This window comes from Anomaloglossus baeobatrachus, chromosome 2, assembly GCF_048569485.1.
Source record: "Anomaloglossus baeobatrachus isolate aAnoBae1 chromosome 2, aAnoBae1.hap1, whole genome shotgun sequence".
NCBI lineage: Eukaryota > Metazoa > Chordata > Amphibia > Anura > Aromobatidae > Anomaloglossus > Anomaloglossus baeobatrachus.
Window position 1 is genome coordinate 435960340 of NC_134354.1, and position 19026 is coordinate 435979365.

The 19026-nt window shown below is 42.9% G+C and overlaps 1 protein-coding gene across 1 annotated transcript in view; it reads right to left on the reverse strand.

Annotated features, from left to right (window-relative positions):
- The window catches only part of LOC142289823 (multidrug and toxin extrusion protein 1-like), a 131304-nt gene continuing 112278 nt past the window's right edge, over nt 1-19026 (reverse strand). The window contains exons 16-17 of the mRNA XM_075333753.1: nt 6034-6100; nt 1-182 (exon numbers count right to left, since the gene is read on the reverse strand). Coding sequence (XP_075189868.1) covers nt 1-182; nt 6034-6100 — 249 coding nt within the window. The remainder of the gene's footprint in view (nt 183-6033; nt 6101-19026) is intronic.

Sequence of the window (19026 nt, forward strand, 5' to 3'; positions counted from 1 at the left end):
TTATTGCTGTTTAACAGTTAATTTTACAATAAGTCCAATAAAAAAGGTGGAAATAACTGCTAGGGCCTGGAAAGCACGACACATGACTAACTTCCTTAATGCAGGCTTTTCTGAAGTTTCCAGTGGCTCTGATTCTTTGCTGGTGGAGTCCATGGACGCATAATCTTTCAATTCCATATTGTCTGTTACAAAAAAGGGGAGGTAATGTATTATTTATATTTACTCAGAAACCGGTCATAACATGAATTCATAATTAAAGCTCTGTTTCAGTCTGGTGAGACTTTAAAGGGAGTCTGTCATCCTCCAAACACATATTAAACAATGTACAAAGTCAAACAGAGGACTTGGCCGCGTGCACCCTTTTGCCCCATGAATTAACATCATATGGTTCCTCCCTGTATCTTGTCTAGAACAAGCAGACACATTCGCAGTACAGGAGTTGGGGTGCATACACAATTAGGCCTTTCTGCTGCAGAAATGTCTTTGTTCGCACTGGCACAAGTAGGAGAATTCTGTTCAAACTCACTCTAGGCAGTGACAAATTTGGAATGTCCTATATCGGCAATTACAAAGGGAGCTGCCAGCAGCAGATCTTGATGATTTGCGTGCCCAATTGCATTCAGCATAGCAGATATTCCCCAGACAACCATTCATAACCTCATTGATAGTATACCAAGGTGTGTAAGTGCATGTATTTCTGAGCTCATACTTAATACCAACTACATTTAGATAGTTAGAACATTTTGTTTCCATTATTTCATCACTTGCATATCATTAACATGTTGATCATTCTTGTGATTTTCATAATTCCATGATGTTTTTTTCTTGGTGTTGCAATTTCATTGTTAAACTGTCAATTTATGCAGAGGATTTAAAAAGTCTACAGACCCCTGTTAAAATGTCAGGTTTTTGAGATGTAGAAAAAAAATCATACCAAGAACAATCATTTCAGAATGTTTTCCACCTTATAATGTTACCCAAAACATTAAAAACTATCGAAAAACAAACATCATTTTGAGTGGGAAAAGAAAACTAACTAAACTAAAATAAATTTGGTTGTCTTCAGAATTAGTCAATCACATTTAAACTCATATTAAATAGTGGTCACTACACAGGTGGCATTGTGAATCTGATTAATACCATATAATGTTTATTTGTTTTAGTAGGATTTTAGTGATATTTTTAGTTGCATTTTGCAGCAAAAGCCATGGTCTGTGAACTGCTTACAACAGTTACGACAGTAGCAGGGCAAAAAAAAATGTCAGACATTAGATATACCGTGTTTTCCCCCAAAATAAGCTCTACATTGAAAATAAGCCCTAGTAAGATTTTTTTGTCTTTTTCTGACTAAGTCTTAAATAGTAGCCCTACCCCGAAAATAAGCCCTCGTTCCCATTCAATAATGAAGTGCCTGTGTAACTAAAAAAAAGTTAAAGAATACTGGAGGACACCTCATTAAAGAAAGCAGACACCCCCAAAAAAGGGAAGGCAGATCCTGCATTTATACTCACTAGACCCCAACCGAGACGCTGTGGAATGTGAGGACCTGTAGTGGATTGCATCGATGTGTTCCACCGCAGGTTCTCCATTTGTTCCACCGCATGTTGTCGCATTCCACAGCACTGCCAACCAGAAGTAGTACAATATCACCAGGTGTGTGTGTGTGTGTATGTTTGTGTTAGTTGGAAGCAGGGGAGGACTGATGGGAGCACCCGCGGTGGATCTCAGGAAGACCTCAAAGCGACGCAACTGTCCAAGGTCTGGGAAGTATGATTCTCCTGAGGGGGGTGCTTTTATTGGGGGGAGGGGGTAACCTTTCCCGCAACCCGTGTTTCCCCAAAAATAAGCCCTACCCCAAAAATAAATCCTAGAGCATTTTTCGAGGCAAAAAATATGACTGTCTTATTTTCGGGAAAACATGGTACCATAGAATATTGGGAAGACACTCATCAAGAAGTGGCTTAAATTTTGCACAACAGTAAATTTACCTAGAACTGGATATCACTCAAAGATTGATGCAATGACAACAACATTAGTCTGGGAGGCTGCCAAGAGGCCCAAAGCAACATTAAACGGAACATTTATTTTTTTGTGTACTGCATGTGACAACAATCTCCTGTATTCTTCATATTTCTGGCCTGTGGCTTTGAGTGACAAGACAGAAGCATTTTTCTTAACAACGAAAAACATCCAAGCTTGGCTATGTATTGCCGAAATATGCATTGAGTATGCCAAAAGCATGTGGGAAAATGTGTTTGGTCTGATGACACCAAGGTTGAACTTTTTGGCCATAGTTCCAAAAAATTATGTTTGGCGCAAAGCCAACACTGCGCTTCAATAAAAGAAAACTATACATGTAGTGAAGCTTGGAGGAGGCAGCATTATGTTTTAGGGCTGTTTATCGGCAGCGGGAAGTGGGGCTTTAGTCAAAGTGGAGACAATTATGAACAATTCCAAATATCAGTAAATTTTGCAAATAAAACTTTAGGCTTCTGCTAAAAAAATTAAGATGAAGACAAATTTCAGCACAACAACGACCCTAAGCATACTGCCAAATCAACAAAGAATAGCTTTGCCAGAAAAAGATCAAGATTTTGGAATAGCCCAGTGTGGTGCCCCTGAGGCTCTGGTCACCACAGGGTACTGCAGCTGAGCTAAGGAGAAGTATCTATCTGGGGTAAGTGACAGGTGGTTTGCTGGTGCTCACACCAGACACATTACACATGCAGTTAGGTGCCTTTCCCACAGGGGGGAGTGGACAGGGAGAGTAAGGCTAGGTTCACATTTCCATCAATTTGTATCAGTCACAATCCGCAGCTCTGGTAAACAACGGAATCCGTTTGGCGGATTCCGTTGTTCCCATAGACTTGTATGAGCGGCGGATTGTGACTGATGATGCTGCGTTGCATCCTCCGCCCGACTGATAAGTCGTGGAACGACTGACCGTGAGGTAATAGGAACGCAGCCTGTAACGTTTTTTGAGCAGCGCAATCCGTATGCTTTCGCTGCGCATGCTCTCTTTGGCTCCCTGCACACATAACCAGGGTACACATCGGGTTACTAAGCAAAGCGCTTTGCTTAGTTACCCGATATTTACCCTGGCTACATGTGCAAGGAGCCAGCGCTAAGCGGTGTACGATTGTAACCAAGGTAAATATCGGGTAACCAAGCAAAGTACTTTGCTTAGTTACCCGATATTTACCCTGGCTACGAGTGCAGGGAGCCCGACACTTCCCCGCTCGGCTCCGCCCCCTCCCGTACTCTACATGTACACACACACACACACACACACACACACTCACCTGGCCCCAGCCATGCAGTCCCCGGTACTGACAAGCGTCAAGCAACGCATGTGACTGATCCAAAACAACGGAAACGTGAACCTAGCCTTAGTCATCCAGTTGTATGGGACTTCCCAGTCACCAGGACAACCACTGGGGGCCGGGTGCCACATGGGGTATAAGAGGAAGTGACACATACAGTCCCTGACAAAAGTTCTGTCGCTTATCCATGTTATCTAAATAAAAGCTTATTACCTGACTTTAAATTCATTCATTGATTTTATAAATTTCTCTTTTGAAAGCTGAAACCATCCCAAATTTGGTTTAGGTTATTATGGGACGAGACCTAGCTCATCTTTCTGCTGCGGAGCCTGGTGCTTGTGAGGCCCAGGTTCCTTCTGCTGATCGCTGGACAGCAAGGACAAACAGGACATTTACACTGACACCGGTAACCATCTGGATATTGCACCGGATAACCAGAGACTTATCAGCAGTGGACCAGTACACTCTCGGGCAATCTCCTAACCAGTGAGAAAAACAACTGAACCGGAGCTCTTGCCTCGTCTCCATTATTACCGGCGACTACAGCTCACTAACAGCCACCCTGTTAACCCCTGGGGCTTGGCCCTACTTGTGAAGGGCCACAACATACAGGCTGCCATTAACATCAGCCCCAGCGTGAGAGACTGTGCAGCGGCGGCTCCATCTATATAGCCGCAACCCGCAAATGGAGTCGCGACAAAAACTTTATAATTATCCCTGTAAATATCCCCCTTTTGAAAGCGACCTCACCCCCCAGGGTCACGGAACTGGGCACTGGCCACTACACCCGTGACACTTCCCAACATAACCAGGCCTGGGACCGAGTACCCCATAGCTCTGGTGTGCGGCACCAGCCAGAATCCAGACCTGAATCCAATTGTAAATGTGTGGATTGACCTAAACCGCTACTGCAAGGAAGAGTGTGCAAAGTGCAAATTTTAGATGTGGCATGCCAATAGACTGATGCCCAAATAATCTGAATGCTGTCACAAATTCAAAGGGTAGTTCAACAAAGTATAAATTTAAGGGTGTGTATATTTATGCGACTACATTATTTTAGATCTTTATATTTCTTTTCTCAGCCAAAAAGATTAGTTTATTTTTTCAAAGGAAATTTACAGATTATGGATGACATTTATAAGGGTTGCATGGACTTTAACATTAATGGAAGAGTGGCCACAGCCAGGCAATGCAGATCCGCCTGCTAGTGATTCGAATAGGGGTAGATATGCAGTAACAAGCTGTGGCCACTATACAGTTGACGAACCTGTGCTGTGCAGTTCTGCAACCAAGCAGTCACGGCCATCAGCAGCATCGGGAATAACTGATCGGCCTGTTGTTGCACCCTCACCGATCAGAATTTGATGACCTAATATATTTATAGAGGGTTGTAGACTTTTTATATTCTGTGTGAAATGAATTAAACAAGAAAAACTGAAATATCACATGGACATAAGTATTCAGACCCTTTGCTTAGACACTCATATTTAAATCACATGCTGTCCATTTCATTGTGATCCTCCTTGAGATGGTTCTACTCCTTCATTGGAGTCCAGCTGTGATTAATTAAACTGATAGGACTTGATTTGGAAAGGCACACACCTGTCTATATAAGACCTCCCAGCTCACAGTGCATATCAGACCAAATGAAAATCATGAGATCAAAGGATCAGCCCAAGAAGCACAGAGACAGAATTGTGACAAGACACAGATCTGACCAAGGTTACAATTTTTTTTTCTGCAGTACTCAAGGTTCATAAGAGCACAGTGGCCTCCATATTCCTTAAATGGAAGACGTTTGGGACCACCAGAACTCTTCCTAGACCTTGTCGTCCAGCCAAACTAAGCAATCATGGGAGAAGAGCCTTGGTGAGAGAGGTAAAGAAGAACTGCTGAATAATTCTTGTAGGGATTGATGGGGTTGACGTTGTACACCTGCTAGGGCTTCCTTCTCCCTGGTTGGTGGATACTATACTCTTACTAGAGGAATTTCTCAATGATTCTGCCTCCGGGTACCGTGTAGCATAATCCATGACAACTAAGCTATACTGATGCCCTCAGGCAAACTTGACCAGGGGTCCTAAATCCATCAATATGATCAAACAGGACCTCAATGATGGATAATGGCACTAAGCTGCTACGTAATTGAGGGACCGGAGCACTTAGCTGACAGAGGACTTGCAATAATTCAAAATCTCTCAATGACAACTGGGCCAGTAGAAATTCTGGAGGATCCGCCTCTGTGTTTTTTTCTACCCCCAGATGACCACCTAAGAAAGAGGTGGGGAACTTTGTTTTTCTGCCGGGCCATTTGGAAATTAGACAGCTATTGATTTCACCTGGACTTTCTTATGGCCACTATACCACGCCCTGGGGTGAGGATGTGAGCAGCCAGTCTCACCCATCTCTCTGACTGCTCGTAAACCTTGCTCTTGCCACGTCCTATTAACACTCTCGGTATTTTTAAGTACTGTAGCTTGTTCCTAGCTTATATCACTGAGGATAACCACCTCTGTGATACATATTTCCCCTCCATTACGTGGCCATCTGTCAATATTTATATTTCTGTAATTATACGAGGAAAGCATTAACCTATCTCATCTACATTGTGCAGGTTATACTTAGATCAGTGTATTTAAATTACATTTCTTACAAAGAGTAATGGTCTTGTACTTGGATTAATGGTCTGCTATAGTCAAATAATACATACCTGAAGTATCAGTGTAACTTTCTAAAAATGGGACTGGCTCCTTTTTCAACCCTACACGCTCCTTGGCCTGGAATAAAACGGATATTTCAATGTTGTAAATGAGATTTCTTTTGGCTTTGATAATTGTTTAATTTTATACAAATATTTTACTATTTTTAAGCACTAGGTGGCCTATCTTTTACCCCTTACTTCTAGGACCTGCCTCTCTAACAGCTGCGGATGGAGTGGAGTTTCAGCACACGACTGTTAACCTGTTAAATGTCGTTGTCAATCTCCGACAACTGTATTAACAGTGTGCCAGCGTGGGTCCACGCCATTCTATGCACCCCATGATGTTATTCAAAATCACAAAATAGTGAATTTTTTTTTTTTTCACAGCAAAAAATGCTGTTAAATGTGATCAAAATATCATATCTATTCCAGAATGGTATTAATAAAAACATTGTCTCACCCTGCAAAAATTAAGCCCATCGACCAAAAAATAAAAATATTACGGGCCTCTGATAATGGTGACATAATCCAACATTTTTATTTTGACAAATTTCTCATTTTTTTCACCACTAAAATAATAAAAAAAAACTGGACAAGTTTGGTATCACACTGACAAGGAAAATCATATTCCAGGTCATTTTTACCACACAATGTTTTTCGGGAATTGTTTCTACACATACAATGTCAGAATTGTGTTTTTTTTCCACAATATCACTGCACTTGATTTTTTTGTTTCCATTTTCCCCATTTTCCAGTAAACTAAGTAATAAAATGAATGGTACAACTCGTCCGGCAAAAGAAAAAGAAAAGTATATATGAACGGAGAAATAGGAAAAGTTATGGCTCTAGGAATAAAGGGGAAGAAAAGATAAAAACAGAAATTATCAATGTCAAAGGTTAATTTATATATATATATATATATATATATATATATATATATATATATATATACATATATACTGTATATACATATGTGTTTTTATTGTGTTTTTGTATGTGTTCTTATAGCTGTTTTGTCACAAAACTGTAGCAAATGCTGATGCCAGCAAAGTCAATGAGAAACCTGAAGTTTAGTGCACATGTTGAGTTTACTTCCCTTGCAGATTTAGTGCAAAAAATATTCTGCAGCATGTTAATTCTTTCTGCATTTTTCACCACTGAAAGCAATGAAAAACACATGCAGTTTTGCCCTGTGCTTTTCCTGCCAACAGATGCAGAAATAGTGCAGAAATTTCTGCAACCAAATACTAAACGTGTGCACATACCCTTAGGCTATGTGCGCACTAGAAAATGGATTTTACTTAAAGGGAAGGTGTCGTCCAAAAAAAAAAAAATTCAATAATTGAAAAAAATGTAAAGTATTAATGTTTTGTTTAATTATTATTATTTGTTTTTAAGTGAGCAAAATATAAAAAAAATTAAAAAAGTTTGATATTTTCCACTGTTAAACACTAGAGGGAGCAGCTGCTGAAATCCTACTGAAATCCTACTGTAGAACTAGCTCGCATTACAGCTTCAGTAAAAGTGGGCAGAATCTGCCCTCCTGTCTGTGATGTCACAGTTCCCCCTCCCAATCTGGGGGTTTCCAACAGCATAAGGGAAGATGAAATGTAGGATCACAGTGCGGAGCCATTTTGTTGGTGACCAGAAATGTCTAAAGTCACCAAGGACAGCAGGCAATATCACACAGGAGAAGATTAGATACACAGCTCTGCAGACAGTATCACACAGGATAGGATTAGATACACAGCTCAGCAGACAGTATCACACAGGTTAGGATTAGATACACAGCTCAGCAGACAGTATCACACAGGATAGGATTAGATACACAGTTCAGCAGACAGTATCACACAGGACAGGATTAGATACACAGCTCAGCAGGCAGAATCACACAGGAGAGGATTAGATACACAGCTCAGCAAACTATCACACAGGATAGAATTAGATACAGCAACTCAGCACAGTATCACACAGGAAATGATTACATAAGTAGACAGTATCACACAAGAGAGGATTAGATACACGCACGCAATGCTCTGCATGCACGCCCGCCCACACGCAATGCTCTGCTTGCATGCCCGCACGCAATGCTCTGCGTACACGTACGCTTGCATGCAATTGTCTGCGTGCATGATGCATGCATGCCCGCACGCATGCCATGCTCTGCACCCTGTGGCAGAATACCGCACCTGCTGCAAAAAACGCGGTAATAACGCATCCGCGGTATTGCCGCAGTATTGCCGCAATTTTTGCGCGGGTTGGTACCTGCGGTTTTTTACCATTATCTATGTCAAAAACCACAGGTACCTGCGGAAAAGAAGTGACATGCACATAAATTCCGCAGCGGAAAATACGCGGGTAAATCCGCAGGTATAAAAAAACGCAGTGCGTGCACAGCATTTTTTTATACCCATAGGTTTTGCTGGGGAATGACTGCAGAAATGTTAGAAACATTTTCTGCAGCAAATCCGCAGAAAAATCCGCGGTAAATCTGCAGCGTGCGCACACAGCCTTATGTTGGTTCTTTATGGATGTGGATATACTTGAATCACTATTGGTATCACAAGAAACCATTGATGTTGTCATAGTCCCACTTATGACATTCAGCAGGATAGCAAGATCCTAGCCAGAAGAGGCATATGCAATTCATGGAAGGTGTTTTTTTTTTTTTTTCCTTTTTCATTTCTATCTTTACTGAATTTATATATCGAAGGGGGCGGAGTCACAAAAATGAACTGGGAGAGAAGGACAATGGTAATAAATTGGGGTTAGAGAGAAGTAGTGATTAATACTGTCCAAGTCAAAATTTTACGCATCGATTTATGCAATTGTTTCCTTGTTCTTATTGGAGTGTGGACATTGTAGATTTAGACTAAAGTCATTCTCTCAAGCAGCTTCATCAGATAGTAGTGACATGAAATGGAAATAGCTTTTCAACAATCTTGAATGAGTTCCCCAAAGGGCTGAGCACTTACTGGGCGCTTGGCCTTCACTCTTGTGGTCCAGTCCAACTAATCCCAAATAATCTCAGTAGGGTTGCTTTTGTGTGATTGTAGAGGCAAAGTCATCTGACACAGTATTCCATCCCCCTCCTTTTTAGGTCACATTGCCTTTAGGGCTCATGCGCACGTTGCCGAATTTCATGCATTTACGCTGCATATTGCACCGCAGCATAAATGCATGTGTCCTGCGTCCCCAGCACAATCTATGAACATTGTGCATAATCCGTGCGCATATTGTGTTTGAGAGCGCAGCGATTTGGATGCCAAAAATTTGTTCTAAATTGTTCTAAAAAGCAACATGCCACTTATTCCGTGCGCTTTGGATGCAGGTCCCGCTCTGTCTATGGGAGAGGCTGTATCCAGAATGCATGAAATCGCCTTTTTTTCTGCAGAAACACTGCATTCATTATGCAGTGTTTCTGCAGCGATTTGACGCTCACATGTGCTGTCAAATCCCTGCAGAAATTTCTGCAGGGACACGACGCAACGTGTGCACATAGCCTTACATAGTCTGGAAGCTCATTTTGGGTCATTGTCCTGTTGCAATACAAATTATGGTACCACTAAGCTTAACCCCTTCAGCCCCCAGCCTGTTTTCACCTTAAAGACCTGGCGATTTTTTACATTTCTGACCAGTGTCACTTTGAAAGGTTATAACTCTGGAACGCTTCAACGGATCCTGGCGATTCTGAGACTGTTTTTTCGTGACATATTGTACTTCATGTCAATGGTAAATTTAGGCCGATATTTTTTGCGTTTATTTGTGAAAATTTTGGAAATCTGGCGAAAATTTTGAAAATTTCGCAATTTTCAAAATTTGAAATTTTATGCCCATAAATCTGTGAGATATGTCACACAAAATAGTTACTAAATAACATTTCCCACTTGTCTACTTTACACCAGCGCAATTTTTGAAACAAATTTTTTTTCCGTTAGGAAGTTAGAGGGGTTCAAAGTTCATCAGCAATTTTTCATTTTTCCAACAAAAATTTTTTTTAGGTACCACATCACATTTGGAGTGACTTTGAGAGACCTAGGTGACAGAAAATACCCAAAAGTGACCCCATTCTAAAATCTGCACCCCTCACTCTGCTCAAAACTACATCCAATAAGTTTATTAACCCTTTAGGAGCTTTACAGCAACCAAAGCAATGTGGAAGGAAAAAAATGAAAATTTTACTTTTTTACACAAAAATGTTACTTTAGCCATAAAATTTAGCATTTTCACAAGGGTATCAGGAAAAATGCAACATAAAATTAATTGTGCAATTTCTCCTGAGTACACCGATATCTCATATGTGGGGGAAATCAATTGTTTGGGCGCACGGCAAGGCTCGGAAGAGAAGGAGCATCATTTGAATTTTTGAAAGCAAAATTGTCTGGAATAATTAGCAGATGCGATGTTGCGTTTGGAGACCCCCTGAGGTGCCTAAACAATGGAGCTTCCCCCCAAGTGACCCCATTTTGGAAACTAGACCCCTCATAGAATTTATCTAGATGTTTATTGAGCACTTTGAACCTCTGGGGGCTTCACAAAAGTTAATAACTTTGAGCCGTGAAAATAATAAAAAAAAAAATTACTACAAAATTGTTACTTCAATCAGGTAGCTTTTTTTTACACAAGCATATCAGGAAAAATTCCAACATAAAATGTATTGTGCATTTTCTCCTGAGTACACAGATACCTCCTATGTGGTGGAAATCAAATGTTTGGGCGCACAGCAGGGCTCGGAAGGCAAGGAGCGACATTTGACTTTTCAAACGCAAAATTGTCTGGAATCGTTAGTGGATGCCATGTTGTGTTTGGAGACCCCCTGAGGTGCCTAAACATTAAAGCTCCCCCACAAGTGACCCCATTTTGGAAACTAGACCCCTCATTGAATTTATCTAGATGTTTACTGAACACTTTGAACCCCTGGAGGCTTCACAAAAGTTTAGAATGTTCAGCCGTGAAAATATATATATTTTTTTTTTACCATGAAATTGTTATTTCAACCAGGTAGCTTTTTTTTCCACAAGGGTATCAGGAAAAAATGCACCATAAAATGTATTGTGCAATTTCTCCTGAGTACACAGATACCTCATATGTGGTGGAAAGTAATTGTTTGGGCACACGGCGGGGCTCAGAAGAGAAGGAGCGCCATTTCACATCAAAATTGGTTGGAATTATTAGCGTACGCCATGTTGCGTATGGAGACCCGCTGAGGTGCCTAAACAATGGAGCTCCCCCACAAGTGACCTCATTTTGGAAACTAGACCCCCATGGCATAAATCTACATGGGTAATGAGCACTTTGAACCCTCACGTGCTTCATACATTGAGGCATAAAAACAAAAAAGTACTTTTTTTTTTTTCCACAAAAATGTTATTTTAGGCTCAATTTTTTAATTTTTACAGGGTTATCAGGATAAAATGGACTGCAAAATTTGTTGGGCAATTTGTTCTGAGTACGCTGATACCTCATATGTGGCAGAAAACCACTGTTTGGGCGCACGGCAGAGCTCCAGAGGGAAGGAGCGTCATTTGACTTTTTAAATGGAAAATTAGCTGGAATTGTTAGCCGCACCATGTTGCGTTTGGAGATCCCCCTGATGTGCCCAAACAGTGGAGCTCCCCCACATGTGACCCCATGTTGGAAACTAGATCCCCCCCATACAAAGAAATATTAGTTTGGCAAAATAAAAAATACAGACGTCGGTAAAAAAAAAAAAAAAAAAAAAAAAAATTATATATATATATATAATATATATATATATAATGAGCGCCTGCAGCTGACACTAAAGCAAGTGCCACACGTGAGGGCAATGCACAAATCTCGCATCACATCACCCGATGTGACGGATGTGCTGCAAAAAGGGGGGGGGACTAGGTGGGATGGAAAAAAGATGGATGGAGGATAGAAGAGGGCGCAACGGATGCAGGAGCAGCGGAGGATGGGATAGGGGGCGCGGCGGAGGATGGGAGAGGGCGCGGCGGAGGATGGGAGAGGGGGCGGCGGAAGATGGGAGAGGGGGCGCGGCGGAAGATGGGAGAGGGCGCGGCGGATGGAGGATCGGCGGAGGAAGGGGGGGCGAGGGGAAGGGTGGAATGGCAGTGGGAGGTGAGATTGGGGATAGCTACCTTACAGAATGGATCTAGGCAGCAGGATTGCAGCAGATCCGGGAGGGGGGAGAGGGGGCAGAGGATTATGGGGATGGGAGAGAGCAGGCAGCAGATCAGGGAGGGGGCAGAGGCTGATGGGGGAGTGAGGTGGCAGATGCAGGGGCGCAGAGGCTGATGGGGGAGTGAGGTGGCAGATGCAGGGGCGAAGCGGCAGATGCAGGGGCGCAGCGGCAGATGGGGAGAGTGCGGCGGCTGATGGGGAGAGTGCAGCGGCAGATGCAGGGGTGGTGGAGCGGCTGATGGGGAAAGTGCAGTGGCTGATGGGGAGAGTGCAGTGGCTGATGGGGAGAGTGCAGTGGCTAATGGGGAGAGTGCAGCGGCAGATGCAGGGGCGGTGGAGCGACTGATGGGGAGAGTGCAGTGGCTTATGGGGACAGTGCAGCGGCAGATGCAGGGGCGGTGGAGCGGCTGATGGGGAGAGTGCAGTGGCTAATAGGGAGAGTGCAGCGGCAGATGCAGGGGCGGTGGAGCGAATGATGGGGAGAGTGCAGTGGCTAATGGGGACAGTGCAGCGGCAGATGCAGGGGCGGTGGAGCGGCTGATGGGTAGAGTGCAGTGGCTAATGGGGACAGTGCAGCGGCAGATGCAGGGGCGGTGGAGCGGCTGATGGGGAGAGTGCAGCGGCAGATGCAGGGGCGGTGGAGCGACTGATGGGGAGAGTGCAGTGGCTAATGGGGAGAGTGCAGCGGCAGATGCAGGGGCGGTGGAGCGACTGATGGGGAGAGTGCAGTAGCTGATGGGGACAGTGCAGCGGCAGATGCAGGGGCGGTGGAGCGGCAGATGCAGGGGCGGTGGAGCGGCAGATGCAGGGGCGGTGGAGCGGCAGATGCAGGGGCAGTGGAGCGGCAGATACAAGCAGGCAGCAGAAAGAAAGCAGTGGCGTCAGATGCAGGCTGGGGGGCGCAGCGTGAGAGCAGTGGCGTCAGATGCCTCCATGCATCTGACGCCGCTGCGCCCCCCCTGCATCTGACGCCACTGCTTTCTTACTGCTGAGTAGCGGCGTAACATGCAGGGGCGCAGCCGGAAAGTAGCGGCGTCACATGCAGGGGGAGAGTAGCGGCGTCAGATGCAGGGGCGCAGCGGAGAGCAGGGGCGAAGCACATGGAGCAGGGCAGCGGTGGATCGGGGGCTGTGACTCACAGATGGGCGCCCGCAGTGATCGCTCTCCTCAGATTCCACGGAGGGAGAAGCTAAGGAGAGCGATCTCCTACAGCGAGCTCACCCGGTCCCAGATGCACGGTACTGCTTGGAGAGATGGGTCACAAGGCCGATCTCTCCAATCAGAGCTGGGGGCGGGTGCAGTAAAGCACACTGAGCTCCAGCCAATGGCCAGTGCTGCAGCTGCACTGACATAGCTGGATTTCAATGCTTCAGCCATTTTCAATGGCTGAAACATAACACTGGCTGTGATTGGCTGAGCGGCGTTCGTCAGCCAATGACAGCCTCCGTAGGTCCGGGAAGGAGACACCACCCCTCCTAAGGTCAGGTACAAGTCCTCTCCTTCCCGAATCTACAGTTTTTTAAAATCTATGGCGGTGCCCGGTGCTCTGGTGCCGCGATTCCGCCATGACGGATGTATCCGTCATGGGTCTTTAAGTACCAGGGCACCATGACGGCTAGATCCATCAAAGGTCGTGAAGGGGTTAAACCAGAAGGGAATGGCATGTACAGTGCCTTGCAAAAGTATTCTGCCCCCTTGAATTTTTCAACCTTTTCCCACATTTCAGGCTTCAAACATAAAGATAAAAAATTTAAATTTTATGGTGAATAATCAACAAGTGGGACACAATTGTGAAGTTGAACCATATTTATTGACTATTTTAAACTTTTGTAAAAAATAAATAACTAAAAAGTAAGGCGTGCAATATTATTCGTCTCCCTTAAGTTAATACTTTGTAGCGCCACCTTTTGCTGCGATTACAGCTGCAAGTCGCTTGAGGTATGTGTCTATCAGTTTTCCACATCGAGAGACTGAAATTCTTGCCCATTCTTCCTTTGCAAACAGCTCGAGCTGAGTGAGGTTGGATGGAGAGAGTTTGTGAACAGCGGTTTTCAGCTCTTTCCACAGATTCTCGATTGGATTCAGGTCTGGACTTTGAATTGGCCATTCTAACTCCTGGATACATTTATATTTTAACCATTCCATTGTAGAGTTTGCTTTATGTTTGGGTTCATTGTCTTGTTGGAAGACAAATCTCCAACCCAGTCTCAGGTCTTTTGCAGACTCCAACAGGTTTTCTTCAAGAATGGTCCTGTATTATAAAATTTTTAATTTTTATCTTCTTGTTTGAAGCCTGAAATGTGGGAAAAGGTTGAAAAATTCAAGGGGACCGAATACTTTGACAAGGCACTGTAGTTGCAGAATGCAAGTCTCTTCTTGTTTGCAGTCCTATGCAGTAGATTTTTTCAGCTATTTGACCATAATGTTGAAATGTGTCTGCAACGTGATGTCTGTGCATCTTTTATGAGGGCTGTTATCTAAGATGCTGTCAATTTGCTGTTTCTGAAGCTGGTAATTTTTATTAACTTATCCTCGGCAGCAGAAGTCATTCTGTGTCTTCCTTTGCTGGGTGAGTCCTCATGAGAGCTAGTTTCATCATTTTGATTGGGAGTTTTCATGATTGCACTTCAGGACCTTTTCAAGCTTCTAAGAATATTCTGGAATGACTGACTTTCATGCCTTATAGTAATAGTGGAACGTTGCTTCTCTACTAGTGGTTCTTGCCATAATCTGGTCTAGAATTGTTGTGGAACAGGGATCAGTCCTACAGGAATCTGTATCAACACTGCCACTGCAAAACACCCCTGATGGTTGCAAAAAATTTGTGAAGGATAGTGATTCCACATATGTACTCTTGACGAGGTTTATATGTTCATTGGAAGCCATTGCAGGTAACTACCTGATGAAGCTGCTTGAGAGAATACCAAGGGGGTGTAAAGCTGTCAACAAAGTAAAAGGTAGCTATTTTGAGGGACCTAAGGTTTAACACATTTTTTAGATTTTACAAGTGTTTTACTCATTTCCATATGCATTCATTCTTGGTTTTCAGTCTGAATCTACAATATGTACATTCCAAAAAGAACAATGAAAATCATGGCATGTACAGGTGTGTCTAAACTTTTGACTTGTACTGTATGCTGGGGAACGCACAATGTGTGAAGAACTTTTACATTCAATGGGATGGGGGTGAGTCACACAAGATTGTAATGGGGGTAGAGGGCCCTCTGTGCTGACTTTTCAAACAACTTCCTGACATTGGCTGTACTAGTATTGGTCCCTGTCTTTGATCTAGGCTCAGCAACTGTCAGCCATTGACTGTGCTAGGCTGCTTTCACACTACCGTCTTTTTTCCTCAGTCACAATCTGTCGCTTTGAGAAAAAGCTGAATCCTGCAAAATATTTTGCAGGATTCATTTTTTTCCCATAGACTTGTATTAATGACAGATTGCGACTGATCTCCTTGCGTTGCATCCGTTTTGCGACGGATCAGTCGTGGAGTGACTGACCGCCAGGCAGAAGCAACGCAGAATGTAACGTGTGTCGAAAAAACTGATCTCTCTCTCCCTCTCTCAATTTTTACTATTAAATGCAGTAGTGCAATATATGTAAATGTATATGTAAAAGTGATCGGACAATTGCAAGTTCAAGTCCCCTAGAGAGACTAAAAAATAAAGTAATAAAAATGGCTTTAAAAATCTAGGGGCAAAAATACCTTAAATCACCCTTATTCCACCATTAAAAATAAATATAAAATATTTTGTATCCGTGTATTAAGAAAAGTGCTGTTACTGTGAGTGCCAGTGCTCCGCCAGCATTCATAGAAAAAATGTCACGGCAGCGACAGGGGTCGTCATCTGACCCCATGCTGCCATGGCAACCCATTGGTGCATCGTGAGAGCATCATGGGCCGCCGATCCCCGCCGGAACGCTTTAGATCGCAGACTTTGACAGTACACTCTAAGGGGTTAACATGTGTGGGGGGGTCTCCTATCTTCCCGGACCTATTAGCTGCACATGTCTGCTGATCTAATCAAACTCACAATAATAAAAACATTATGGCTCTTATAAAAAAGTAAAGCTTAAAAACGGAAAATCGCTCAATTGGAAAGGGGCACAATGGCTAATTATAACTGATTGGTGTGGTACATACTTGTATTCAGCGGCACAGCGTGGGAAATTGAATATTCATGAGTTGTGTATATGTGATCTGGTTATTTTCAGGGGCATGGTGAATGTCTGAAAAAGCAAGCTGCAGCAGAATAATGTGCTGCAAACTGCACAAATGAAATGTGGTTGGAAGAAGTTAACATAAAAGTCTGACCATATGACCAAAAGATAGTTTTCAGCTGCGCTCACACGAGCATATAATTCGGACAAGTGATAGCTCTCAGTCCAATGTTATACTATGGGTCAGTGCTGATCAGTGCTATTTTTCTCATGCCAAATAGGCATGAAAAAAAAAACTGCAGCATGCTGCGAGTGGCAGCGCAAATCAGGCAGCTTTCACCCTTGCAAGTCTCTGGGTGCGTGGAAATGAATAGACTGCACTCGGATGACATCCGATTTCCGTGGAAGCCTATATTGTTTTCTGCTTGCACCTTGTTCACACCTATTGGATGTGCTGGTCAGTCTTTTTCCAATATATTTGGATTACATTCTTGTCTGACTGAGCACTCCACGCTATAGCCATGGAGTTGCCATATTCCTTTAGCTGGATCCTAGCTGGCCAAACTTGTAGATTTTTTCTTAATCCACATAGAGGCATATGGTTTATTAGGGTCCCAGTAAAGAGATGCGCCTTGTTGTGGGTAGCAGGCGCACATACATTGGCCAATACATAAGCTAAGTATCTAATTTTTTCATATATTGTTATAGCAGTAATGCAGTACCAGAATTCCACCATTCAATGTTAGCATATTTTAGCTTTTTAAGAGGGCTGCTGTATATAATTTTTTATAAAATGATGGTAGTCTCCCATTCAAATCTGTAGTGGATGGTGAGATACATATGAAGCCTAAAAGTCAGAAGTTCAAAGCATTGTTACCCTATAACTCGTCAGTATACAATGTCCACACTTATTATATGAAGTGTCACACATTATTACATAGTGTCCTTCCTTATTGTATATAGTACATGATGCTGCTTTGGGTAATTTTTATTTATTTTGAGGAGTTAAATACTTTAGGTTGGGCAATGCAAAAGGGAAAAAAAAACCCTGTCTTTTTATTGTCTCTCAAACATGTATGTGAGAAACTATGTTCATCACAAAATTTGTCACCTAATACACCGTGTGCAGAATTATTAGGCAAATGAGTATTTTGATCACATGATACTTTTTATACATGTTGTCCTACTCCAAGCTGTAAAGGCTTGAGAGCCAACTACCAATTAAGTAAATCAGGTGATGTGCATCTCTGTAATGAGGAGGGGTGTGGTGTAATGACATCAACACCCTATATAAGGTGTGCTTAATTATTAGGCAACTTCCTTTCCTTTAGCAAAATGGGTCAGAAGAGAGGTTTTACGGGCCCTGAAAAGTCCAAAATTGCGAGATGTCTTGTAGAGGGATGCAGCAGTCTTGAAATTGACAAACTTTTGAAGCGTGATCACCGAATAATCAAGCGTTTCATGGCAAATAGGCAACAGGGTCGCAAGAAGCGTGTTGGGCAAAAAAGGTGCAAAATAACTGTCCATGAATTGAGGAAAATCAAGCGTGAAGCTGCCAAGATGCCATTTGCCACCAGTTTGGCCATATTTTAGAGCTGCAACATTACTGGAGTATCAAAAAGCACAATGTGTGCCATACTCAGGGACATGGCCAAGGTAAGGAAGGCTGAAAATCGACCAACTTTGAACAAGAAACATAAGATAAAATGTCAAGACTGGGCCAAGAAATATCTTAAGACTGATTTTTCAAAGGTTTTATGGACTGATGAAACGAGAGTGACTCTTGATGGGCCAGAGGCTGGATCAGTAAAGGGCAGAGAGTTCAACTCCAACTCCGACTCAGACGCCAGCAAGGTGGAGGTGGGGTACTGGTATGGGCTGGTATCATCAAAGATGAACTTGTGGGACCTTTTTTCGGGTTAAGGATGGAGTGAAGCTCAACTCCTAGGCCTACTGCCAGTTTCTGGAAGACAACTTCTTCAAGCAGTGGTACAAGAAGAAGTCGGTATTGTTCAAGAAAAACATGATTTTTATGCAGGACAATGCTCCATCACATTCATCCAACTACTCCACAGCATGGCTGGCCAGTAAAGGTCTAAAAGATGAAAAAATAATGACATGGCCCCCTTGTTCACCTGATCTGAACCCCATAGAGAACCTGTGGTCCCTCATAAAATGTGAGATCTACAGGGAGGGAAAACAGTACACCTCTCGGAACAGTATCTGGGAGGCTGTGGTGGCTGCTGCACGCAATGTTGATCGTAAACAGATCAAGCAACTGTCAGAATCTATGGATGGTAGGCTGTTGAGTGTCATCATGAAGAAAGGTGGCTATATTGGTCACTAATTTTTTGGGGTTTTGTTTTTGCATGTCAGAAATGTTTATTTCTAAATTTTGAGTAGTTTTATTGGTTTACCTGGTGAAAATAAACAAGTGAGATGGGAATATATTTGTTTTTTATTAAGTTGCCTAATAATTCTGCACAGTAATAGTTACCTGCACAGATATCCTCATAAGATAGCCAAATCTAAAAAAAAAATACTCCAACTTTCAAAAATATTAAGCTTTGATAATTTTGAGTCTTTTGGGTTGATTGAGAACATAGTTGTTGATCAATAATAAAAGAAAACCTCTGAAATACAACTTGTCTAATAATTCTGCACACGGTC